Source organism: Desmodus rotundus, chromosome X (assembly GCF_022682495.2).
Source record: "Desmodus rotundus isolate HL8 chromosome X, HLdesRot8A.1, whole genome shotgun sequence".
Classification (NCBI taxonomy): domain Eukaryota; kingdom Metazoa; phylum Chordata; class Mammalia; order Chiroptera; family Phyllostomidae; genus Desmodus; species Desmodus rotundus.
Genome location: NC_071400.1, coordinates 67,293,892 through 67,320,387, shown reverse-complemented (window position 1 = coordinate 67,320,387; position 26,496 = coordinate 67,293,892). Strand labels below are relative to the sequence as shown.

Here is a 26,496-nt window from a genome sequence, read left to right as displayed (position 1 = left end):
GATGGCGGATGGCGGCCAATAGACGAGGCCAGCCGGAGCGCGCTCCCTCGGTAGGTGGATGGTAGTGGAAGCACCGGCTCCCTGCTCCTGGTCGCCATTTTGTGCTGGTGATTGCGGCGGGTGGGAAGTAGGCGGCAGTGGGTTTCCCGGGGAGGGCAGCGCGCTTGGCGCTTCTTCCCTCCCCCTTCCTCCGCCTTTCTGCCTCCACCCTTGAACTTGATTGTTGCGTGGACCGGCTCCGGCTGAGCTGGGAGAGTTGGCAGAGGTGACAGAGGGCTGATGTGATGTCTGGGAGCCCTCCCTTGACAGCCCGAGCCGAGAAGGTGAGCGTCGACGCTGGTCGTGGGGGCGGAGGTAAGGGGCCGGAGGCGGGGGGTGCATAGACTAGGCAAGAGGGGGAACTGCGGATCGCAACCGAGAGATGCGCGCACAGTCTGATCCTGGGAGGGGTTGTCTTAAAATTTTTTTACCCCTTTGAGAGCAGAGGCGCGTGCACGATCGGGACGCAGGGATGGGTGCACGCGGGTTGGGGGAAGGGAAAAACAGATGGGAGAGGGCTACTTTGGTGTCTGTGACACCGAACTTTATCCGTGGGGAGACGGATGTCTGCGACTTTGATTTTTTTTTATCTACAGGGGAGGGGTGCGCTGTCTGCTCTGTGACTTTGGTACTTATCTGTCCGTGGGAAAGTGTTCTGTGGCTCAGGTCCTTGGGAGTGAAGGGAGGGAGAATCTCTGTATGACTCTGGTCTTTATTTATCCTTGGAGTGTGTGTTTCTAACTCTGGTCACTATTCTGGGAGAGGTCCTTATCCATAGGGAGTCTGCTTGCGACTGGCCCTAACCTGCTTCCTGGATAAGGAGGGAATGCAAGGAATGTTTGCATGACTTAGTGACCCTTCTTGAGGGGTGATCTATCTGTGACTGTGACGTTCATCCATTGAAAGGGAGCCTAAGTGTGTGGTTATGGCCCATATTTGTTGGTTCCTGTCTGTGATTTTGGCCCATAATTGTTCAGGGCGTATGTCTGTGACTAACCCCTATCTGTTGTGTGTGTCAGAGGCTACTGAGGGTTTTGTATGGACTCTTATCCACTGGGGACTCTGCTTGTGATTCTGACTGTTATCCATCTGGGAGCAGGTAACTCTCATTCCCAGTGGCTTGAGAAGGAAGAGAAAATTGGTGTGTTTGCCACCACACGGAGGAAAGGTGTGGTGACAACCCAGTGTTAGACAGGTGCTGTTACCACCTGGCCTTTCCTAAATCCTGTTCAAAGGGTGGGGCCTGAAGATTCTGGGATACTACCTGGTGACTCCTGGCCAGATCACATGGCTCTCATGACTTCCTTGGATCTTACAGTAGCCCTGAAGGTTGGGTAAAATGACTGCCCTTCTAAGCCAGTAGAATTGCACAGTGGTTTGGAACAGCCTGTGAAAGGACTCCCTTTGCCTCTGAATAACTTGGGTCTAGAGCCCTGGGGAGAGAGCTGCCTTGGGACCTGGCTGCGCATGAGACAGGACTCAGGACTGAGCCAGTTGCCCTGTGAGGGCCAAAGCTGTGTTGGCCAGGAGCCCAGGGAGGCGGCAGCTGTCTCATTGCCAAGTTAGCCCCTTCACGCCCTAAGCTTTTCATGGTCTCCTGTTGTCTTGTACAGGACAGCCAACATCTTGTTGGGAGGGTGAAATGGCACCTGGGTGTCCATGGTAGGAGCCTGGTAGGTGCCTGGGAGTCCTGTTGTGAAGTCTTGCCTGATCTCTAACAAAGTCTTTTAGCACCAAGAGCTTTCCTAGGCAGATAGCTCCAGGCTTGAACCTGTCTACCAGTTTCAGGTGGCAAAGCCCTGTTCATAGAATGAGTGGCACCACCAGGTCTCTCTGCGAGATGCTCCCTGTCTGCTGAAAGCCTTGCTCATTCTAGAGCAGTGAGCTCTGACTTCACATTTGTGGGGAAAGGAAAAGAACAGGCCAAGTAGAGGCTGCCTTCCTGCTCTGGTCCACAGGAACATTAGGAGTTAAGAAACAATGTCCCTGGGCTAAGAGACAGCAGAAAACCTTGACAATAAGGGTTTCTCAAGGAGGCCTTCTCTGCCCCAACTGCCTTGACCTCTTTCTTCCTCCTTCTCTCCCCAGAGTCCCTGCAGGAGGCGTCACCCAGGCTGGCAGATCATGGTGGCAGCAGTGGGGGTGGCTGGGAAGTAAAACGGAGCCAGCGGCTGAGGAGGGGCCCCAGCAGCCCCCGAAGGCCCTATCAGGACATGGAGTATGAAAGACGGTGAGTTACCTGCTTCCACCTTGACCAAACAGCCTAGGTTTGCCCCCCACCCCTGAGAATTGACCCAGGAAGGTGCTAGGAGGAGGCTTCCAGGCAGAGGAAAAAGCATAGCAGGTGATTGGTTTCTTTTCAGCATTTACTTGGTACCTGTTGTGAGCCAGGACCTATGTGCCAGGCTCTGGGAGTACCATGGTGAATGACACATACATGATTGCAGGCTTCTCTTTACTCAGGGTCTCACAAGGGAGACCACACAGTTTACAGGTGATTCCAGAACAGTTGGGTGGGTGCCGTGGTTGGTTGTAAGGGTAGGAAGGGATCAAACGAAAGGGAGGAATGGAGACTGATGCCCAGGTTTCCAGTTTGGGTGACCAAGATAGGTATATGGTACCATTGGCAGTCTGGACAACCACTGTGGGACGAAAGGGAGAGATGTGTAGTGGGTTGTAAATGCCTGTGGATTCTCAGGAGAGAGGTGTGAGCTGTGGCTTTGGGTTTAAGGGATGGATGAGAGTGGTGCCTTCAGAGTCGGGAATTTGCTGGGACAAGTATGGGGCAAGCCACGTCAGATAGTGGGAGATTTCAGGGTCAGGGTAGGCTGAGGTTGGTGTGATACTTGTCTTGGAATGGAAAACTCTCCTACAGTTATTTTTAAACTCTGGTAGATCAAGAAACATGCCCTGGCTGGTGTAGCTCAGTGGATTGAGCACGGGCTGTGAATCAAAGGATCACCGGTTCAATTCCCAGTCAGGGCACATGCCTGGGTTGTGGGCCAGGTCCCCAGTGGGGCCCAAGTGAGAGGCAACCACACATTGATATTTCTCTCCCTCTCTTCCTCCCCTTTAAATCTATCTAGAGTCCACTTTTGAATATGGTATAAGGTAGGTTCTGGTTTTATTTTCTTCCACATAGTGGGCAGTTTTCCCAGTACCGTCTCCTAAATAGTCCATTCTTCCTTATTGATTTGTGGCGCCTCACGTCCAGTTCCCTTATGTACATGGGTCTGTCTTGAGTGATCTAATTTGTTTCATTGGTCTACTGTTCTTTCCCACACCAGAACCTTCCTGTTTTTATTATTATGGCTTCATAGAATGTCTTAATAGCTCCAACTTTGCTCTTAGTTTTCAAAGTTGATTGAGCTATCTATGGAGCTTCATATAAACAGTTTACCAAGTTCCTCAAAAACATTGAAGAATTTTTATTGAGATTGCATTGAATTTATATATTAATTTGGGGTGCGTTGTCATCTTTGTCACCTTCCCCTTCTCCTCTTCCCCTCCTCCTCCTCCCCCTACCCTCTCCCTGCTCCCACATTTGCCCCCTGACAATCAGCTGAAGTAGTGGCATACATAACCCTTAAGTACGACAGCATGTATGTCCTAAGAACAAGGACTTTTTCCTCCATGACCACAGAACACTTATCAATATTCAGAAATTTAACTTTGATGCAATACTTTGTCTTACATAAAGTCCATATTCAGTCATTAATGTTTGTCTCAATAATGTCCTGTATAGCTGTCCCTAATCCGGGATCCAGTCCATTGCATTGAGCTACTTTGAAATTTTAGTCTCCTTTAATCTGGAACTCAGTCTTTGTCTTTTATGACCTTGATATGTTTCAAGAGTATGGGTCAATAAAGCGCAGCACAGGGAATATTGTCGATAATATTGCAGTGACATGTGTGGTGGCAGATGGGTACTGTAGCCATCAGGGGACACTTTGTAACGGATATGATTGTCTAACTACAGAACACCTGAAACCAATATAAAATGATACTGAATGTAAACACTAACTGAAATTTTTTTTAAATAATTAAAAATGATTTTAAAAATAAATTTAAAAGCACACAGGTCAGTTGCTTTGTAGATGTTTCTCGATTTGGGTTTTTCTAATGTTTACTCATGAATTTTTGGCAGAAGAATTATTTAGCCAACGTTACATATATATTGTTTAAATGTGAGTTTTTTTAAAGAGTGTTTATTTATTCTTAGAGGGGGGAAGGGAAGGAGAGAGAGGGAGAGAAACATCAAAGTGTGGTAGTCTCTTGCACGCCCCCTACTGGGGACCTGGCCCACAACCTAGGCGTGTGCCCTGACTGGGGAATTGAACTGCTCCATCCATTGAGCTACACCAGCCAGGGCAATGTTACATATAGTTTTAAAACATTCACATTTTATTAGATACTGTATTTAGGATATTTGCATCTGTATCTATCAGTGAAGTGGTGTATAATATCCTTTACTATTTATCTGGTATTGCATCAAAGTAGCCTCATGACATGTATCCGGCAACTTTTGTTAATTTTTCTTTTCTGGAGAAACTTACATACATAAGAGTTGTCTGTCCCTTGAAAGCTTAGTAAAACTCACCTTTAAAGGGGCCTGACTTTTTTGATTATCATTTTGTCTACTTCTGCCAATTTTGGCATTTTCTACTCATTTTGTGGAGATCCTCATATATTATAATTCAGTCCAGCTTCTTAGAAATATATTATGAGCAGTGTCTGCCTTTGAACAGTGATTAGTCAATGTTCTCTGTGGACAATGTAAAGTATCCCTTACTATCTAAATCCATTCCTTTCCTGAATTTAGATAGTAAGAGTTTAATAATCAGATTTATTTGGTTTTAGATGCTGAGAATCAGAGAGTTCAGGATTTTATCTGAACATTTATTCAGATCTGTTTAGTTCTTAAATTCTGATGACTAGAGTTCAAATATTGAGGGATACCTGTAGTAAGCATTTATGAAAAAAACATTGTCCATATCAAAAACCTTAATAATACTCACAGCAGCTACTTCATGCTGAGGCATTTAGCATAAGGAAACGATCTGGGTTCCAAGCTGAGTTCACAAGGACAGGGACTTCATTTCATTCACAGCAGTATCCCCACAGCCTAGAACAGTGCCTGACACATAGCCGTTGTTATATTAATATGTGTTGAATGAATAAATGAATGAAACATTTTATTTTCCATATTTATTAATTATCTTTTAGCTTTATGGTTATTTCAGACTTATCAAGCATACAGCAAAGTTGAAAGAGTTTTACAGTGAACACCTCTATACCCATCCACTGGATTCTACCACTAACATTTTACCCTACTTGCTTTATCACATGCTTGTGGTATCTTTTACACTCTAGATATGTTTAAATTTTTACAAAGCCAGATTTATCAGTTTTCTTTATTTTATGACTTCTGGGTTTTGTCTTGCTCAGAAAGCCTTTCCCCATTCTTGAGGTGATCATTTTTTTCTTGTGTTTTCTTTCTCATATTTTTGTGTTTTCTTTTCAAGAATTTAAATTTTTGATCCATCTAGAATTTAGTTAGTATAAGAAGTGAGGTAGATAAACAGCTTCATTTTGTCAAAGGTCAAAAATACTTTTGCTGTGAAGGACCAGATAGTAAATATTTTTGGCATTGTAGACCATATGGTCTTTGTCACAGCTACCCGCCTGCTGTCAGCCACAATATGTAAATATTGGATAGGTGTGTTAAAGAAAATTTTATTTAGGTGACTGGATTTGGCCCACTGGCTATAGTTTGCCTATTCCTGGGCCAGTTATTACAACTAGTATTTACTGACTAATCCACTCCTCTCCCTGCCCCCTCCCTGACCTCCATTTATTTGAAATTGCGACCTTTGGTTTATTTTAAATTTCCATGTGTTTTTGTACTGTGGACTGTTTGGTTTTACTGACCTGTCCATTCCTGTTTTTCATTGTCCCACCTTTGTAATATGTGTTAATGTTTAGTGGGGCTTCTCTCTCCCTTGTTAGTCTTTGTTTTAAAGAGAATTTTTCTGACCCTTCTAAGTTGTTTCTTGGCCTTTGCTGTTATAAACAGTGCTGTAGTGAATAATGTTTCTGTACCTGTCCAAGCATATCAGTCCATTAAAATCCCAGAAGGAGAGCTGGTGGTCAGAGAGTATATAGATTTTTAGTTTGCCAGCTATTGCCAAATTCCCCTCCATAGGGATTGTTCCGTTTTCACTCCCAGCAGCAACATCAGAGTGCATATTCCCCATACAGCCTTGCCAACGGTTTGTTGTCAAACATTTGGACTTTTGCAGATCTGTTAAGTTAAAAATATTCCATCCCAAATCTTCCTTACAGAAGAATTCCAAATAATATATGTTGATACTCATTGCTCTACAAGGTAGAGCTTAATTCCTCTCCTCTTTGAGTGTGGGCTGGTCTGGTCTTAGTGACTCGCTTCTAAAGAATCTAGGGTGGAAAGGGAAAAAGAGAAAATTGACAGCAAAGAAACGTGACAGACCCTCCCCCCATAACTAGATGATCAAGGTCAACATCACCAGTGATAAGTCATGTTGATACCACGTACCCCCTGACACAGTGCAATCAGAAGGGCAGCTCATATCTGCTGTGTTCTCTCCAGACACCATAACCTCCTTCGCCTTGAGTCTGATCACAAGAACCCATCAGACAAACGCAAGTTGAGGTACATCCTACAAAATATCTAACCAGTACTCTTGAAAACTGTCATGGTCATTGAAAACACACACACAGCCCTGGCTGGTGTGGCTCAGCGGTTGAGTGCCGGCCTGCGGCCTGCGAATCAAGGGGTCGCTGGTTCCATTCCTGGTGGGGCACATGCCTGGGTTGCCGGCCAGGTCACCGGTAGGGGGTGCATGAGAGGCAACCACACACTGATGTTTCTCTCCCTCTCTTTCTGTCTCCCTTCCCCTCTCTAAAAAATAAAATAAAAATCTTTAAAAAAATAAAAAATAAATAAAAACACATACATACAAAAGGCAAGACCAAAAACTTTCATAGGCCAGAGGAACCTAAGGAGGCATGATGACTAAATGCAATATGATGGCCATCATTTGGTTTTGGAATAGAAAGAGGATAGTAGTGGAAATACTGGTGAAATTCTAATATAGTGTATAGCTTAGTTCAATGATTTTCATCCACTGTGCCATAAGGATTTTTGAAACATCCAGTACCTGACTACTCAGTCAGGGGCATGGACATCGTTTCCCTTAGATTGTCTAACAAAACATGACAACAGCAGACTCAATAGCCATCTGAAGTGAATGAATCAAAATTATGCCCATATTTTTTGTCAGGTTGGCAAAAAAATATACTTTTTAGTGTGCTGCAGAATTTTAGTAATTAAGTGTGTATGTGCCATGAGTTGAAAATTCCTGGCTTGGTTAACTTCTTAGTTTTATACCATGTAATGTTTTTCTACTAACATTAGAGGAAGCTGAGTGAAGGATATACTAGAATTCTATTGACTTTGAAATTTTCTGTACATCTAAAATTATTTCAAAATATGAAGTTCGACTTCATCAAGATTAGAATCTTTCCGAAACATCAAAGGACACTATGCAAAAGAGTGAAAAGACAATCCACATAAAGTGAGAAGTATTTGCAAATCACATATCTGGTAAGGGATTAACACCTAGAATATATAAAGAACTTTTACAATAGCAACAGAAAACCTCAGTTCAAAAATAGACAAAAGACTTGCATAGACATTTCTCCAAAGAATATATACAAATGACCAATAAGCACGTGAAAAGGTGCAAAGTGACAACTGTTGGTGAGGAAGTAGACAAATTGGAACTTTTGTGCATTGCTGGTGGGAATGTAAAAAGGTACAGCCGCTGTGGAACACAGTTTGGCAGTTCCTCAAAAAATTAAATACAGAATTACCATATGATCCAGCAATTCCACTCCTGGGTATATGCCAAAAGAATTGAAAGCGGGAACTCAAACAGATACTTGTACACCAGTGTTCATAGAAGCATTAGTCATGATAACCAAAACAACAAGTAGGTGGAAACAACCCAGGTGTCCATTAACAGATGAATGGATAAATGAAATGTGGTGTACACCATACCTTACAGACACATTCAGCCACAGAAAGGAATGAAATTTTGATACATTTTACAGCATTCTTGAACCTCGAAGTCATTATGCCAAGTGAAATAAGCCAGATCCAAAGGGACGTATAAGATTGCACTTAAAAGAGGTACCTAGAAGAGGCAAAGTAATAAGACAGAAAGTAGAATAGAGGTTGTGGTATAGGGCCTTACTGTTCAGTGAGTACGGAGTCTGCGTTAAGGATGATGAAAAGGTCCTGGAAGTAGTGGTGATGGGTGCACAATGTTGTGAGTGTACTTTGTGCCACTGAATTGAAGATTTAAAAATGATTAAAATGAGCCCTGGCTGGGTAGCTCAGTTGGTTGGAGCATTGTCTCAATGCACCCAGGTTGTGGGTTCGATCCCCAGTTTGTACAGGAGTCAATCAGTGAATGCATGGATAGGTGGAACAATGGTTTGATCTCTCTCTCTCTCCATCTCTCCCTCTCCCTCTCTCCCCCTCTCTCTTTCCCCATCTCCCTCTCTTCCTCTCCCCTCCCCTCCCCCTCCGTCTGAAATCAATAAATTGAAAAAAACTTTTAATGATTGTTCTGTGTATTTTACCACAGTAACAATGATTTAGAAAAATACACAAAAATAAATTTTAAATGTTTATTTTTAAATGGTCTATCCAGTGTAGTTTTAATTTTCATATTTCATTATGACTCAGAGCATCTTTTCAAATAGAAATCATTTGTATTTCTTTACTGTGAATTCTGTTCCTTTTCTATTTCCTTTTCTTGTGTTTTTCCCAGTTTATTGTTTGTCTTGACTTGGCTTATGGTGGTTTTTGTTTTTTCCAAGCAGATGTCTTTTGTTTTTCTGTAGTCAGATTTAATGATCTTTTCTTCTATGGCTATTGGATTTGGGTTATAGTTTTCCTCATTTCAAGATTATCAAGGAATTACCCCATGTTTTTTTCTATTTTTAATGTTTCATTTCTTCTATTTAAATCATTGACCCATTTCAGATGTATCCTGGTTTATATGTGTGAAGTTTGTATGTGTGAAGATCTCACACATGTCTAGGTAATCTTCTCAGTGCAGTTACACTTGGGATCTAAACAGCTGCTCTCTGAATACAGACAAGGTGTTTATTTCGGCATAGTAACTTTGTACCCTGCGTTGTTAAAGGTTTATTATTTGTAATCATTTTTCAGTTGATTCTCTTTGCAGGTATATCCTTATATCATTTATAAGTAATGGTGGTTTTACCTTTTCCTTTACAGCTTTTAATCTTTTGTCTTCATTCCTTTGTTCAGTTGTTTTAGTTAATGTCTTAGAATAATGTTAATAATGGTATTAATAATAGACTTGCTGGGGTTGTTCCTGACCAGGATTGGACTCCTGCTACAGCAGGCTGTATGGTGTCTGTTTTTCCTTGTTTTAAGTAAACATGTATTAGTTGCTTTTAGAATACTTTTTTAATCTTTATTTTATCAAAAAATAATTATGGCTTACCTACTGAATACTAGGCACTAAGCTAAGTTTTGGGGACTAGGGCATTAAACCAAATGGGTATGGTTCCTTCATTTCCCAGAATTCAGTGTAGTAATTTTTTAAATTACTGGAGAAATGCATATTAAATCAACTTTGCAATATTAATTTACAGTTATTGCAGTAGGAGAAATTTTAATGAAACAGCTGCTAGTTCTAGCAAGGTGACTGAAACACAGGGGCAAGATGTCACAGGGCACAATGAGGTGGAGAGAGGTCAGCAGGGACCTTGGCCCACAGGACCCTGCAGACCTTGTAAGACTTTGGTGAGCATTTTGGTGTTTTATTCTGAGAAGAAGAGGGAGCCAGTGAAGGGAGTGATACAGTTGGGTTCAATGGGCTTTGCCTTATAGAGCACTCACGCACATTTGGGGTATAGAGAATGAACTGGGGGAGTCCTGAGTGGAGGTTAGGAGTCCACACCCAAGGGCCAGCGAATGATGACAGCACGGACTGGGGAGGTGGTGGAGGGAAGGAGAGAAGTGGATTGGATCTGTGAGAGAATTGGGAGCTTGCTTACCCCACAGGGTCATGATTCAGGGACGCCTGTCGGTGGTTGGGGCTGAGGGTCTAGAAAGAGTGAGTGGGTAGAGGGCAGCCTCACCTATTGCACATTTCAGAAAGGACTGCCCTCTAATCCCTCCCATGCTTCTTCCCCCAGAGGTGGTCGTGGGGACAGGACTGGCCGCTATGGAGCCACTGACCGTTCCCAAGATGACAGCGGGGAGAACCGCAGCCGGGACCACGACTACCGGGACATGGACTACCGTTCATACCCCCGAGAGTATGGCAGCCAGGAGGGCAAGCACGACTATGACGACTCATCTGAGGAGCAGAGTGCAGAGGTGAGAGCCGGAGGGGCACCAGGCCTTGGGGCAGGGGGCGGGGCGAGGGCAGCTCCTGCAGGGCCTCTGTCTGGCTGCAGGTAGCTCTCAGCTCCCGTGCCTTTGGACTGTGCTCAGTGGCTTTGCCTCACCTGGAGAGTCTGTCCCCATTCCCCCTCTGAGGGCTACTCTCCCGAGTTGGGTCTCCCTGACTTCATATGCTTGGCTCTGTACTTCTGAGGGCCCCTAACTACCACCTCTCTCCCTTTTCCCCCAGTATTCAGTTTGGGTCCATAGTTTACTATAAGCCCTGTACTGCCTGCTACCAGCCAGTAAAGGGTTCTTAAACAGCCTCTTAAGTGGCACTTAGTGTCTAGGGTTGGGAGGGCAACTAGGAAACTGGTTATCACCAAGCAAAGCAGCTCTGGGAGACCAACTGTGGGCATTCCCGGTGGTGGAAGAGCCCTTAGACAGAAGGGAGAGACCCCCTGAGACCTCTCCTCTGCATCCCATTTTGGGTAGTTAGCCCTAGCCTGAGGAGGGAGGCATGATACTCACCATCAGGGAGCCCCCAGCTGAGGAGAACAAGCAGCCTTGCCTTAGGGATACCCCACTTTGAAGGGGCAGTCAGGGCCCTGGTCAAAGCAAGCAGACAACTCTCTTTATTTGGCAGGGTGGGAAGGGTACTCTTGTAATCTCAGCCCTGGAGGGACAGAATGTGGGCCACTGGCCTCCCTTTGGGAGGGGTCTAATGCAGAGACCCCTGTGGTAAACAGCCAAGCTTTCCCGGTGGCAGCTGGGTTGGGAAGAATAGGAGTGGAGCCCTGAATTATCTATCCCCCCGCTGAGAGTGGGAGGGGTGTGGACCCAGGCCTGGCTTGCTTAGTCCTGGAAAAATGGGTTGGGCAACACCCAAGAAGCCAGCGACCACACCCTGTTAAGAGGGAGCCTGGTTGTGATGGACTGGCCAGGCAGAGAGGATCAGGGACCAGGAGGCAGTGCTGTGGCCTTGCACATTTGCCAGTCTCTGCTGGCTCGCTCTGGCCGAGATCTTCAGCTATTCCTATACCTACAACTTGATTGCAGGGCCTGGGCCCAGGCTGGGAATCACAAGTGATGTGTGGCCTTTTGTGGCACAAGGAACAATTGTGCATGGACTAGCTGAGCTGGCTAGGGAGGAGCGGAGAGAAACAGAGGGCAAGGGTTAGTGTGCCCACCTCAGACCATCTCTTCCCAAGGAGATTTAAGCAGTATCTGGCAACCTGTCTGAGTTCCTCCCCCACACCAACACTGCCACCTGCTTCTCCCCACTCCCCACAAAGGCAGCCCCCAAAATCATCCCAGGGAGAATTTCCTGCCCCAGAAGGATTGCAGTACAGGCCTTACCAACCCTGCCTGCCCTGAACCTTTAGCCAGAGCCCGCCCATCCCTGGCTTTCAGAGCCTGCCTGCCTCAGAGAGCCAGTGGCCAACCCCTAGGCCCACCCCAGACTGACTGCCTGTCTGGTGTCTCTCATCTCATTCTGTTGGCCAGGATTCCTACGAGGCCTCCCCAGGCTCTGAGACTCAGCGTAGGCGGCGGCGGAGGCACAGGCACAGCCCCACCGGCCCGCCAGGCTTCCCCCGAGACGGCGACTATCGGGACCAGGACTATCGCACGGAGCAAGGGGAGGAGGAGGAGGAGGAGGAGGAGGATGAGGAGGAGGAGGAGGAGAAGGCCAGTAACATCGTCATGCTGAGGATGCTGCCACAGGCAGCCACTGAGGATGACGTACGTGCCCCCCATGGCCCTGGGCAGGTGGCAGAGCAGAGGCCAGGCTGGGTCTCCTCCAGGGCCCTCAACTTCTCCCTCACCCCCCAACCTCAGCACTTTTCATCCCTTCTCCCCACTGGCTCCTGTCTCCTAGCACTGATCTGTCCTCTGGGCAGGCCTTGTCTCCTGGTCTGAAGGGAGGAGTGTCGGATAGGTTGGCTTGCCCAAGGGGCTGCCGACGGTGGGTGTGGGAGGGAACAGCATTCCTTCTGCACTGTCCACTGGTCCTTCATCCATTCTGCATATGTTGAGCTAGGGCCAGACAGTGGCCAGGCCCAATGCTGGGTATTGCTGGTGGCAGAGATGATGTGGCTGGAGAGGGTTCCCATGAAATTTTCTGAGGTTTTATTCTCACCCCCCACCCCACCCTCTTTAGTTACCTGTATCAGATCTCACTGGCCTGGCCTCAAAGCCTTGGGTTTTTCTTTGACTTCCTTCACTGCTGCTAATAGTCTCTTCATGCTGTTTTCTTTCATGGTGTTCCCTTCCATCTTTCTCCCTTTTCTCCTGTTTTCTTCTACAGACTTCCCCTAAGGAGCCCCAGTAAAACCCCAAGAGGGCCACTAGAATAGCCTCCTTGATTCTCCTCCTCCTCCCTGCCAACCCCCTTCCCTGTGAATTCTCTGCTCAGCTCTCCTCTGAAATCTGTTGGCTGCCCTCAAGTCTGAGTCACCTGCCCTGTGCTGGGTCAGACAGTAGCTGAGTGCTGACATTTCTTGAGGATTTATCACAGGGTGGGCCATACACCACGTCTAATTTAATCCTCACAGCCACCCCTCGGGGAAGGTACTCTTTTAATTTCCACCCTATGGATGAGGGAGCCAGGTCCCCAGCAGTGAAGTGACTTGGCCCAGGTCTCACAGCCAGTGAGTGGCAGAGCAGAGTTGGGGTCTGAAACCAGGCAGCTGGGCCCGGAGCCCAAATTCTTGCTGTTTCCTGAGTCCTTCCTGGGTGTTTGTGGTCCTGATAATCTCCTTGTGTGCCTTTCTTTTTCATCTTCCTGTGTGTACATGTGTGTGTTTGTGTATATGTTTAATCTCCTTTCTGTTAGTTAACCTGATAAGAAACTGAGGCCCACAGGCATTAAGAGTGCTGCCAGAGAATGCCCAGCACACACTCCCAGTCTTATGCAATAGGCACCATTGGCCTAGAGACCCTGCCTCACCTGGTTCAAATCCCGAATTCCATCTGCAGCTTCCCTCTGGCTTACTGCATCCAAGAAGCTTTCCAAATCTCACAACCATGCCATGTTGTCTTTGCTCCAAGTTACTCAGGTTCTAGGACACATGGTTTGGGTTTGCTCAGACACCAGTCCTTCCCAGTTTTGTATCTGTGTCATACGTTTCTTTTGACGCAAGCAGAGGGCAGCCCCTTTGCAAAGGGTCAGAATTGCATCCCAACTTTCCTCGCTTTGTGGCTGCACCAATCCTGTTGTCAGACTGCCCCTGCCCACCATTCTTGATCTGTAGGCTCACTTGCTCTCCTATTATTCTTTACCCCCGGGGTCATCATGCTGCCATGCTTCACTTTGCACCATGCCCCTTTCTTCATTTGTCTCACTCTGCAAGTCTGGGGCCGAAAGCTGAGACTGGGTACTGGTGTGGGTCTGGGGCTATGGTCACTTGGGGAAAAGCCCTGAGAGAGAGAAAGAGGAGATGGTGTGTGCACATCACCGATGGCTCCTTGGGGCCCTGGAGGCCTCCGGCTGGCCTTAACTACCCAGTAGTCCCCTTGTGCTGAGCCTGCCCCAAACTGTATCTCCCCATACAGATCCGTGGCCAGCTGCAGTCCCATGGCATCCAAGCACGGGAAGTCCGGCTGATGCGGAACAAATCCTCAGGTGAGCTTTCGTTCCCAGTGCCTCCCCTTCTGCTGGCCAGCCTCCACCACCAAGTCTTCCTCCTGCCTCTGCCTCCTCCGTACCCTCCCTACCTTTCCTTCCTGCCAGAGCTGGGAATGGGCAGCTTGGGGTACCCCTCTTCTTCTCCCCCTCATCCCACTCTCCTCACAGCTCTGGCCAGCAGCCTCTTTCAAGGGGCTCTTGGGGAGGAGGTGCAGCTCTGAGCTGAGCTGAGTGTTCCCCAGGGGCAGGGCCGGAGCCAGGCTCCGGGGAACCTCCTCTCTGGGACTCTGAGTGTCTGAGATGGTAACCCCCCTCCCAATGTACTCCCTTCCCTCTCCTTACTCCTTCCCCTGCCCTCACTCTCCCCCCCCCCCATTTTTCTGATAACAGCCTCTGACCAGAAAGTAGGTCTGGCACAGCTCCACCCATATATCCCAAGAGGGGAGGCAGGGGGTGGGTCTCATCCCAAGGAGCAGCCAGGACTTCTGGCCTCACTTGTCCCCTCCCTTCCTCTTGTAGGCTGCTTGGAGCTGGCCTGAGGGTAGTAGGGGGTTTGGGGGGAGCTATCTCTGCAGGATTTCTGGCCCAGGCTCCCCAAGGCAGACACAGTGGGGCCTTACTCTGCCTGGGCTTCTCTCTCTATCTCAGTCTCTCTCCTCCCCACACCTCCATATCTCTCTCTGTCTCTCTCTCTCTCTCCCTCACACACACACACACCATACCATTCCATCCTTCTGTGCATCCTAATAGTTCTTTTGGAGATAAAGCATGTACCCCCAAGCCCCACCATGTCTAAGCCCTCCCTTTGTGTACACCTTCAAAGGAAGAGCTGCTTCCTGCACCCTCAAGCCCTAGGTCCCTTCCCTAGCCCTGGCCAGGCCTAGAGTCTCTCTTGGTAGCATGCAGGTCTTCACCCCAGCCAAACCACATGCTGCCAAGATTCTGGCGTCTCGCCCCACAGTGGTGCCCCATGTGCAGCCTCCTCCGTGGCCCTGGGCACTTCTCTCAGACACCCACTGATTTGTTAAGGTCTGTCTGGCCAATCCTGGCCCCCATTCTCCTGCTGTCTAGGAGGACCTGGACCATGGGTGGCTCTACTCTTCCCAGCTTGGCCTTGAGGTGGCTCTCTTATGAGGCCCACCTTCCGTGCACTTTGGTAAGGCTAAGATGACATAATGTCCCTAACCCCCCAGGTTCCTGATGGGCCTAGAGCCTTCCTAGCCTCACTGAGTAGCCCTTCCCAGCTTTTCTTTTGTTCCTTGGATTCAACAACTGTTACAGGGCCCCTCCTGGGCTCCCCTGGCCTTGTGCTGGGCCCCACCCTTCAGTTATTTATTCTGGCCCATGTGGAGCCAGCAGCCTGCCCATCTGCCCTCCTTCCTTCTCTGGAGACAGACCTCTACTTATACCCTTTCCCTCCCAGCTCCTTCTCTCCGTCTCTGTCTCCCCAGGCTGGCCTGAGCCCCATCTCTCTCCTCCCAGCTGGCGTGTGTGTGTATCTTTCCCCACCCATCTACCTCTCTCTAGCTCTGTTTTCCTCCTACCTCCTTCCCTCTTTCCTGCCCCTCCCAGCCATCTACCTTGCCTCCCACCCCATGGTCTTTCTCTCTGATTGCTACTTTCTCTTCCTTTCTCCTCTCCCCCCTTCCCTCTCTGCCCCATCCTCTCCCCTCGGGTCCCGCCCCCGGGAACACCGTGTGTCCAAAGCTGTTGACTAACCCACTGCGTCTGTATCTGAATGCTGTCTCCAGGTCAGAGCCGGGGCTTCGCCTTCGTCGAGTTTAGTCACTTGCAGGACGCTACACGATGGATGGAAGCCAATCAGGTTGCTTTGCCGCACTTGAACCCCCCCCCAAACAAATACTACTTTGTAATCGAGCGCTCCCCATCGCCTGATTCTTATGGACACAGTTCCCTGCCCTGTGGCCCTGTGTCCTATCCCCCCGCCCCCTCTCTCTCCCCCTTCCTGACCCTCAGTATCTCCTCTTCCCATCTCTCGCTACCCACTGGGCTGCCCATCAAGAGCCCATACTCACCACTTGCCCTTCCCCCACCAGGTACTGGCTCTGTCCCTCCACCTCTCCTGGCTGAGCTTTCAGTGAAAGAGCTACCAGGGAGGGTCTTCCACCTAGGTTCCCACTCCCAGGGGGACTGCCCTGCACTAGGGTTAGGCAGAGCCAATACTTCATTCCAGTCTTAGGCACCTCTGTATCCAGCCTCGGTGGGGGGGCTTAGCTACTGGCACACTAACTAGCAAGTCCCGTTTTGCCAGCTCTCCCCACATGTGAGTTCAGTCCTTTGATTCCCACGCAAAAGGCCAGCACTGCTCTGTTGATCTAAAGTACCAGTCAAGTGTGATAGTTTCATTCACCAGTACCTGGTTGCCCCATTCCTCCCACTGCGCCTACCCACCACAGGAGTCACCACTTGCCCCACTCTGCTGGGGGCAGGCCTGCCCTCTCAGCAAGGAGCCGTGCTGCCAAGAAAGGAAGGGAGCCTGCTCCCTCCGTGTGGCATGGGCTCCCAACCCAGCAGCTTTGGGGCCTTCAGAGACCCAACTATCTGCTCTGCTTGCCCACCCAGAGCCTGGCTCACTGGTGTGTGGCACTGAAGGGAAGCATCGGGAGGTGGGGCAGGTGTGCTGGAAGGGGGCTCAGCAGGGCCAGCCCTGGGACCAACTCTGCCGCTCCATAGGCTAGAGCTGTGGGCCCAGGACCCACCCAGCCATGGGAACACAGCTTCCCAGCAGGAACTTGCATCTTTTCAATATGGCTCTTTCTTTTTCCCCTTCTCCAGCACTAGCGCGTGTGCACTCTCTCTCTCTTTCTTACCCCTTCTCTCCTTCCCCTCCCGTCCCCCCTTATCCCAAGTGTAGCCTGTGTAGTGCTGGCCCTGGGTGTGGCCTGGCAGTGTCAGGGCTGAGTGGGGGGCTTTCCCCACTGTCCGGCAAGTGTCGGTCAGCCGAGCACTGTGTGCCTGGTGGCGTATTCACGTGTGCGCGTGCCCTGAAAAGGCAGCAAACAGCTGCGCCCGAGGGCTGCGGCGCTTTCCCTCCCTCCTTCCCTTCCTTCTTCCCTCGTCCGTTCTCCAACCTCCCTCCGTTCCCTGTCCCTCATCCATCCAGCTGAAGGGCTCGCTCACTCTCTTCTCCTGTGCTGAAACGGTATGTGGGGCACTGCTGCCTGGGCCTCACTCAGCTCTGGTTTTTCCCACAGCACTCCCTCAATATCCTGGGCCAGAAGGTGTCCATGCACTACAGCGACCCCAAGCCTAAGATCAATGAGGACTGGCTGTGTAATAAGGTACAGGGGTGGTGGGCAGCAGTTGCCGTGGACTAAAACAGCACAGCACCAGTGGTAGCAACCTCTCTGTCTCCCTGGGACCTCTGAGGTGGCATGGAGGACTAGCTCAGCTCACATAGCCACAGTTCCTTGCCACCCACCTACACACCAATGTGTACTGAGCTTTTACTTGTTACCAGCCTCTGCCCTCATGAAGCATGATCTTGCCTGAAGTCCCAATAGATTGTCAACAAATATTTATATAAATGATTAACTAGTGACAGTGGAGGCATAATGTGGTGTGTAAAATATGGACCTCAGAGCCACACTGGCTGACATTAGACTCTCCCAGATCTACCTTGATTTTGATCAGGGCCCTTAACTTCTCTCTGCCTCACTTTCAGAGGATTAAAATATGGCGATGAGAAGTTGACACTTGGAACAACATCTGGTCAACAGTTAGTACCATTTAATGTCAGCCGTTACTCTGAAGGGAAGCACAGGGTGTTCTGAGAGCCTGTGTCAGGTGGCCCAAACTTGAAGGCCATTCTGACAAAGCCACGTCCACCTGAGACTGAGGGTACGAGCTGTAGGCTTTTGCAGTTATATTCCCAAAGAGAAAGCTGAGGTTCAAGAGAGGCGGACCCATGGGTGAGCCTTGAGTCCTGACTTGCTCCTGATTGCAGGGCCCATGGGTTCAGGTCTTCCCTGGGCCAGCCTCGCCTTCCACAGCTGGGTGGCAGTCCTTAGACCTAGGGGAGGATTGAGAGCTTGCGGAGGCCCTGACCCTCTCCCCAAGAAGAATTCTGCCTAGTAATGGAGTTGGGGCCTGCTTGTTTAAAAAAAAAAAGTAATATGAGAAGACAGGTATTCACTGTCTCTGGAGAGGTAGGGACAAAGTGACAGTGGAACTCCATCCCTTCTCTATTTCCTGTATGTTCAGATACTCCTCAAGACCAGGGAATTTTCTACTTTCCCCTTCTTTACCCCCCACATCCTGTTGGTCACTAGGTCCTGTCAATTCCATTATAGAAATACCCTCCTTTGCCATTCCCACTGCACAGGCCATTCCTCACCCCCTTCCCCAGGTGGTCACCACAGATCCTCTCGTATGCTGGCCTCTTGCCTCTTTCTCCCGCCCTCTCACCCGTAACGTTCCTCAGAACCACCTCTGACCATGTCCCTTTTCCCACAACTCTGAGCTTAAGTGGGACCATCCTCCATAATCTAGCATCACCTTTCTTCTCTAGTCTCAGCTTTTGGCTCTCTGCTCACCTTCCAATACCAGCTCTAGAAAACTTCTTGTTTCCTGGGTTAGCAGTCATTTCCCAGCAAAACCATACCAAACCAAACTTCTGGGTCTCCCAGATCAAACATCCCTGCTGACTTTCCCAAGCCAAGTGAGCAGTGCCCCTCTTTGCCCACTGTCTTCCCCAAGCCCATTGGTGACCATACCCAAAGACTAACCTGCCCCTCTGTGCTGCTGGTAGGCCTTGCAGGGCAGAGCCTGGCATAGGAGCAGTGGTCAGTACCTGACATTGGAACAGAGGGAAATGTGGAAGCTGGTGGGGGGTGGTCTCCAGAGGCAGATATCTTGAGAGCAGCAGGATCCAATCCAGCCCTTGAGATAAAGGAGAGGTGGAAATCTGGCAAGAGAGGGACTCCTGGCTTTTAGGATTAGAAATATTGGCGGTTTATTTCTGAAGAGGGAAGCAAGTTTTGGTAAGAGGAAGCTGCTAAAGGGACATTGTAGCAGTACCTCAGAGGAGCCAGCAGTTTAATGGGTGGGGAAGTTGATTCCTGAGATGAGGGGGTGGCACTGAGGACATATTTGAGACCATATAAAGGGGAGTTTTACAAACCTGAGAATGACAGCCAGAGCCCCCTGCCTCCCCTGATTCTGGGACCTCCCTTCCCTGGGACGTGGTGGGGTTCCTTGGGGGATCTCTGGATCCATGTTTGGAGGGCATAATGGAAAGCCCCGCCCCCTCTGACGGCCTGGCCTGTGCCTCACAGTGTGGCGTCCAGAACTTCAAACGCCGCGAGAAGTGCTTCAAATGTGGTGTGCCCAAGTCAGGTGAGGCCCTCATGCCTCCCCTCTGCCCAGGACATTGGTGGGAGGGGGGAGAAGGGTGAGGGGCCAGTGCTCTGGGAGGAGGGTGACCAACCCTGGAGCCTCCCCTTTGTCACGATCCTGTCTTCTGCCTTCCCTGACAGAGGCAGAGCAGAAGCTGCCACTGGGCGCAAGGCTGGATCAGCAGACGCTGCCACTGGGTGGACGGGAGCTGAGCCAGGGCCTGCTCCCCTTGCCACAGCCCTACCAGGCCCAGGGAGTGCTGGCCTCCCAATCCCTGTCACAGGGCTCAGAGCCAAGCTCAGAGAACGCCAACGACAGTGAGTCAGTTGTTCATTCCTTCTTGTCCCCTGCCCTAGGATGTCTGGGTTGGGCTCTCCAAGGCCAGACAGATGATGGTGACCAGGATTTAGTCCTTCCAGGGGTCTCTGACTAGTAGGGGGACAGGCAAGTGGTACAGGGACAGCAGGGGAAGAGCATGACCGGATACGACTTCAGGGGTGTGTTGGGAAGTTCTCGGCAGGTGAGTGACTGAGCCAGGACTTGGAATTGACAAGCAGAGTTTGTCCAGAAGGAAGAAGCAGGTACAAAGATGTGGAGGCCAGAGGAGAGGGAGCAGTGGGGAGCCACCAGAGGGTAGGGCTGGAGCAGAGTATCACCGGTGCCCCTAATGCTGGGCCCCTTCCTGCAGCCATCATTTTGCGCAACCTGAACCCACACAGCACCATGGACTCCATCCTGGGGGCCCTGGCACCCTATGCAGTGCTGTCCTCCTCCAATGTTCGTGTCATTAAGGACAAGCAGACCCAACTGAACCGTGGCTTCGCCTTCATCCAGCTCTCCACCATCGTGGTGAGGGCGGCACAGGGGGGGCCGGGCAGCCAGGGTCCCGGCCCCCGGGGTGGGGAGGAGGGACCCTGACCCTAGCTCCCACCGCGGCCCCATGCCTGGCAATGGGGCAATGGAGCCGGGGACCTCCCCGGGCCTGACCCTTCTGCCCCTGCCTCCCCTCCTCCCCCAGGAAGCAGCCCAGCTGCTACAGATCCTGCAGGCCTTGCACCCGCCGCTCACCATCGATGGCAAGACCATCAACGTTGAGTTTGCCAAGGGTTCTAAGAGGTCAGGGCCCCACCTGAGTCCCTTCCCAGCTTGTCCCCCAGCTGGGGGCCCCCATCTCACTCCCAGTCTCTGACATCCTCCCCAGGGACATGGCCTCCAACGAAGGCAGCCGCATCAATGCTGCCTCTGTGGCCAGCACTGCCATTGCTGCGGCCCAGTGGGCGATCTCACAGGTACTCAGACTCTTCTCCGCCTCAGCATCTTGACACCTGAGCCACCTCAACCCTCTCGCACCCTCTCTGTGAACAGGAGGACTGGCTTGCAATTTTGGCTTTCCGTGGACCCAAAACCCTCTCGCAGTAGCTGCTGTGGGCTCTTGGGGGCCTTGCTCCCTTCCTGGTCCCCTTCCAGGCTTTCATTTTCAATGCCATTGTGGCTGGTTTTCTCTCCTGTTTGGTGGTTATTTTATCGTCCTGAATTAATTACAACTTCTTTAATAAAAAGGAACGTGTAAGTGGCTGAAAGAAAATTGGGAGATTACACTAAAGAAGGGGAGGATGCTATTTCTCTTGGTCTGATGCCCAGCACGTGTTCCACACAAGGAATGTACCAGTGTGAGCCCTGGGAGCGTTTTGGCATGCATCTTCGTTCTGTCTTGTTTTTGCTGCTGCCCTGTTTTGCTGTGGCCAGGCAGCCCTCTCGTCTTGCTTGTCTGAGGGCTGCTTGCTTTCTGTTGGCAGACACTAGCCTCACCTGTGGGCAGCCGCCTCTTAGCAGGTTACCCTCCCCCTGTGTCCCCTCCTCTGCTAATGAACCCCTCCCACCTGCCCCTCAGGCCTCCCAGGGTGGGGAGAGTGCCTGGGCCACCGCCGAGGAGCCATCCGTCGACTACAGCTACTACCAACAGGATGAGGGCTATGGCAGCAGCCAGGGCACAGAGTCCTCCCTCTATGCCCATGGCTACCTCAAGGGCACCAAGGGCCCTGGCATCACTGGAACCAAAGGGGACCCAACCGGAGCAGGTGAGCCCAAGCATCTCCCCTCAATCCCGTGTGGGGGCCAGCAGGCATAGGGTACTGGGCCCCACCATTCACAGGCGTTCTCCCTGTCCTTTACAGGTGCCGAGGCCTCCTTAGAGCCTGGAGCAGATTCTGTGTCGCTGCAGGCTTTCTCCCGTGCCCAACCTGGTACCACCCCTGGCATCTACCAGCAGTCAACAGCTGAGGTGAGCGGCAGCCAGGGCACTGCTGCCAACAGCCAGGTGAGGGAGCTTGAGGGAGATCTGGGGGGTGGGCATGGTAGGCATTAGCAGACACTGAGCACTGTTCCCCTGTCTGGCCCCATGACTAGTCATACACCATCATGTCACCCGCTGTGCTCAAATCTGAGCTCCAGAGCCCCACCCATCCCAGCTCTGCCCTGCCACCAGCCACCAGCCCCACTGCCCAGGAGTCCTACAGCCAGTACCGTGAGTAGCCCTGTCCTGCGGGTGGGCGGTGGGAAGTTCCTTAACAAAGCAGAGAGGGGTTTGACCGCCCCCTTACCATCTCCCAGCTGTTCCTGACGTCTCCACCTACCAGTATGATGAGACATCTGGCTACTACTATGATCCTCAGACTGGCCTCTACTATGATCCCAACTCCCAGGTGATGGGGCAGCCCAGGGAGCAGGTGAGGTCTGCAGTTTCCCTTCTTGAGGTCCTCGCTCATGCTCCTTCTCCCCCCGCCCCCAGTATTACTACAATGCTCAGAGTCAGCAGTACCTGTATTGGGATGGAGAAAGGCGAACCTACGTTCCTGCCCTGGAGCAGTCAGCCGATGGGCATAAGGAGACAGGGGCACCCTCCAAAGAGGGCAAAGAGAAGAAGGAGAAGCACAAGACCAAGACAGCCCAACAGGTGAACACCAAGGTCCAGCAGTCACTGGCTGGCTATTCCGTGTGTTCTGAGGAGCACATTTCTGCCATTTGTTACCTCCACTGCATAGGGGGCAGGGGACAGGCTCGATGTGTACATGGGCAGTAATTTTGCTCGAGGGAGACCAGGTTCCTGGTCTAGTTCTGTTCTTTGCTGCATGACCTTGAGCCAGGGCAGTCTCCTTAGTATGGGGCAGGGCCAGACAGTTCCCTGAGGTGGCCAGTGTAATCCACATGAGCTTTGTCAGCTTTTCTGTCCCCCAGTGGGAACTCCTCACTGCTGGCGGGAGTGTGTGCTGGTGTGGACATGCATACTCATTTGGGCTCACACCACTCTTGGGAGTGTGTCCATGTCTACATGTAGACATGTCTCAGAGAACTACTCTCAGGCCCAGTAGGGAGCAGGCAGGAAATAGGCATTGCGGTGTTCTGTGTAGTGGGCAGTTGGAGGGAGCCTTGGTATCTGTAGACAAAGAGTATGACAGCCTGAGTGCAGCCCTTAGAAGCAAGAACTTGATGATCTGGTAAATTCTAAAAATGGTGGTGTGCCTGGGCAAGAAACTATATAATATGGAATGTGGCAAAGTATCACAGATGTAAATTCATATTGTAGACAGAGAAAGCCATCCTATGCATTTTAGAATGATAAAAATGAAAACACACAGGGAACATAATAGTGTAGATGCCTGTCAGGAGAATGGGGGCACAGCTGGAGGGGGGCTTGATGAGCACTAATGACAGTATGACAGAGAAATGGGAACTTTTACCACTGCCTAGCTCACCTGCTTGAGGTGCAGGGCAGGACCAGGTGGGCTGCTGCAGGGGCAGTGAGCAATGGATGGAGTTGGTGGGTTTCTAAGAGCCTCACCCGACCCTCACCCCTAGATTGCCAAGGACATGGAACGCTGGGCCCGCAGTCTCAACAAGCAAAAAGAAAACTTCAAAAACAGCTTCCAGCCCATCAGCTCCCTGCGAGATGATGAAAGGCGGGAGTCAGCCACTGCAGATGCTGGCTACGCCATCCTGGAAAAGAAGGTGTGTTGTGGCTCCCCATCTACACCCCTCACCCCCATCTTGTCATCCGTCCGGTCTCTCTGTGGAATCCCTGAATTTGTGTCCCTCTGTCCTAGGGAGCACTTGCTGAGAGACAGCACACCAGCATGGATCTCCCAAAATTGGCCAGCGATGACCGCCCAGTAAGTGCCCAGGGCAGAAAGAGGGGCGAGGTGTCTCTGATCTCGGCAGGTCTGACCTTCCACACCCTCCCACCTTCTACAGAGCCCACCTCGAGGGTTGGTGGCAGCCTACAGTGGGGAGAGTGACAGTGAGGAGGAGCAGGAGCGAGGGGGCCCCGAGCGGGAGGAGAAGCTCACTGACTGGCAGAAGCTGGCCTGTCTGCTTTGCCGTCGTCAGTTTCCCAGCAAGGAGGCACTCATCCGGCACCAGCAGCTCTCCGGGCTCCACAAGGTAATAACTAAGGGAGGTTTGGCAGGGAACTTGGTCCTGCCTGGCCCAGCCACTTCACTCCTCCTGTCTTCTTGCAGCAAAACCTTGAGATTCACCGGCGAGCTCACCTGTCAGAAAATGAACTAGAAGCACTTGAAAAGAATGACATGGAGGTGAGGTGTGACCCACTCCTAGGCTCCATCTTTCTGTCCCTTGCCAAGTGTCCATCCCCCCAGGCAGCTGGTACTCAAGTTGCTTAGCTGAGTACATCCTGTCCCTACAAGGCTTTTTTCCAATTCCTCCACACTGGCTGCTCCTGCCCATAATGTTCTGCCCGCAGGACCTCATGCCCGTTAAGTCACATCCAGCTCCCCATGGGACCCCCCCCCACCCATATGTGCCCATATATCCTGCCATTAGTGACCAGCTCCCCCATTCTCTCGCACACACACAAACTTTCAGCAAATGAAGTACCGGGACCGTGCAGCTGAACGCAGAGAGAAGTATGGAATCCCTGAGCCACCAGAGCCCAAGAGGAGGAAGTACGGTGGCATGTCTGCAGCCTCTGTGTGAGTGCTCAGTGCCAGGTGGGGGGCCTGGGACCAGCAGACCAGTCACTGACGCTATACTACTGTCACCTGCAGGGACTTTGAGCAACCCACCCGGGATGGTCTGGGAAGTGACAACATTGGCAGTCGCATGCTCCAGGCCATGGGCTGGAAAGAGGGCAGTGGCCTGGGCCGAAAGAAGCAGGGCATTGTGACACCCATTGAGGCGAGTCTCCTGTGATCCCATCCCCATCCTCCATTTCTCTCTGCTGCAGCCCCACTTTGCCCCCAGCCCACCTGACCAATCCTGCCTTCCTCACACAGGCCCAGACGCGGGTGCGGGGCTCTGGCTTAGGTGCCCGAGGCAGCTCCTATGGGGTCACCTCAACCGAGTCCTATAAGGAAACATTGCACAAGACAATGGTGACCCGCTTCAATGAGGCCCAGTGAGGACAAGCGAGAGCAACTTAGACATCTGTTGGCAGGAGGCAGGAGAAGATGAAATTTTGAGTGGCCTGCACCTGTCTACCAGCCCACCCCCAGCCAGAGAAACCCTGACCAAGTCAGACTTTGAGTTGGTGACTTGGAAAACTGGGCCGGAATCATGTTTTTTTTATAATAAAAGCTGAAAAGCCCACAGCTTGCTTGTCTCTTTCTCATTTCCCAGCATTGTTTGTGGCCCACACAGACACAGGGGCATAAACACAGATAGACAAGGGGCCTTGTCAGGCCGAGGTGGGTGGCAGTGGTGGCGTGCACAGTGTCTGGTACGTGGTAGGTACCAGCTCAGTGGGGGTGTGGGGAGGGCAGAACATGGGGTTCTGGCCTGTGCCCCAACCCACAAGATCCTGATAATAGCCTTTCACCATCGTCAGGGCCGGCAGGTCATGCTGTACCAGGAAATACAGCACCACCAGGGCACCGCTGGGTTTAAAGTCACCCTCGGTCAGAACCAGGATTTTGGATACCCCATCCCCTAGCATTTGTTCCATAATGGCACAGCTAAACTGCACCTGGCCCTCCCTGGGTCGGGGGACGATCCCCACAGACATCTCCAAATGAATGACAATAGGCAATCTGGCACCAGTAGGCCCTGTACCCTCAACAGGCTGATGACCCCAAGGAGTGGAGACAGAGAGGCTTGGCCTGTCAATCCCAGGTCCCAGGGTTGCCCACCAGGACTATTTGAGTTCACCCTTGTCCCCATCCTATCCAGGGCTGTTACCACAGAGCCCCAACAAGGAATCCTCAGATATGGTTGGCAGCAGTAAATTGCATAGTCATTCTGGAAAACTTCGGCTGTTTCATATAAAGATAAGCATAAGCTTATCCTACTAATTAACAATTCCATTCTTAGATATTTATCCCAAATAAATGCAAACCAACAAAATGACTTGTTAAATGTGTATTCATAGCAGTTTTATTGATAATAGCCAAAGACTGGTGATAACTGGGTAAATTATGGTCTATTCATATAATGGAATACAACTCAGCAAATAAAAGGAAACAAATTACTGATACAACATAATCGAATCTCACAGACATGGAAAAGTAGGACACAAAAAGTGTAGACTGTATGTGTCCACTTATGTGTTCTCAGTCACATGGAACATGGTTATGGTGACAGCAGTCAGAGTTGGGTGGAGGTGAAGAGGGTATTGTTCACTGGAAAGGATTGCAAGGTAGCTTTCTGGATTAATGAAAAGGTTCCATATCTTGACTAGAGTGCCCCCTCCTCACTACTGCCACTTTCACTACCTTAGTCTGATCCTCTCTCATCACTTCTTGGACTCGCAGTAGCTTTTCCACTGGTTTTTCTGCTTCCAACTTTCTCCTTAATTTGTTCTCTCACCACACAGAGCAGCCAGATAGATTATATAATGACTTTCCCGGTGTCCCATTAACCGGAAGGTCTCAGGTTCAGTGCCCGGTCCCGGCAAGTACCTCCGTTGCGAGTTCGGTCCAGTAGGTTCCTGGTCTGGGCGTGTGCAGGAAGCAACAGATTGATGTTGAGCTCACATCGATGTTACTCTCCC

At 50.6% G+C, this 26,496-nt stretch overlaps 1 protein-coding gene across 9 annotated transcripts; it reads left to right on the top strand.

Moving 5' to 3' along the window:
- Positions 1-50: 50 nt before the first annotated feature.
- Positions 51-25,093, top strand: RBM10 (RNA binding motif protein 10). 9 transcript variants are annotated; one of them, XM_071220307.1, is made up of 24 exons: positions 51-323; positions 2,128-2,269; positions 10,321-10,504; positions 12,017-12,253; positions 14,066-14,135; positions 15,890-15,963; positions 17,354-17,440; positions 19,436-19,496; positions 19,637-19,813; positions 20,185-20,342; positions 20,515-20,612; positions 20,698-20,785; positions 21,388-21,574; positions 21,671-21,813; positions 21,903-22,020; positions 22,107-22,198; positions 22,285-22,449; positions 23,352-23,501; positions 23,597-23,662; positions 23,745-23,933; positions 24,011-24,085; positions 24,375-24,481; positions 24,557-24,686; positions 24,785-25,093. In XM_071220307.1, the coding sequence occupies exons 2-24, from the start codon at positions 2,253-2,255 to the stop codon at positions 24,908-24,910; spliced, it is 2,799 nt and encodes a 932-aa protein (XP_071076408.1). In that variant the 5' UTR covers positions 51-323; positions 2,128-2,252; the 3' UTR covers positions 24,911-25,093. The 9 variants fall into 9 exon arrangements, with proteins under 9 accessions (XP_071076408.1, XP_053773003.1, XP_053773000.1 ...); XM_053917028.2 differs by having other exon boundaries at positions 20,185-20,345; XM_053917025.1 differs by having other exon boundaries at positions 51-354; positions 20,185-20,345.
- Positions 25,094-26,496: the final 1,403 nt, after the last annotated feature.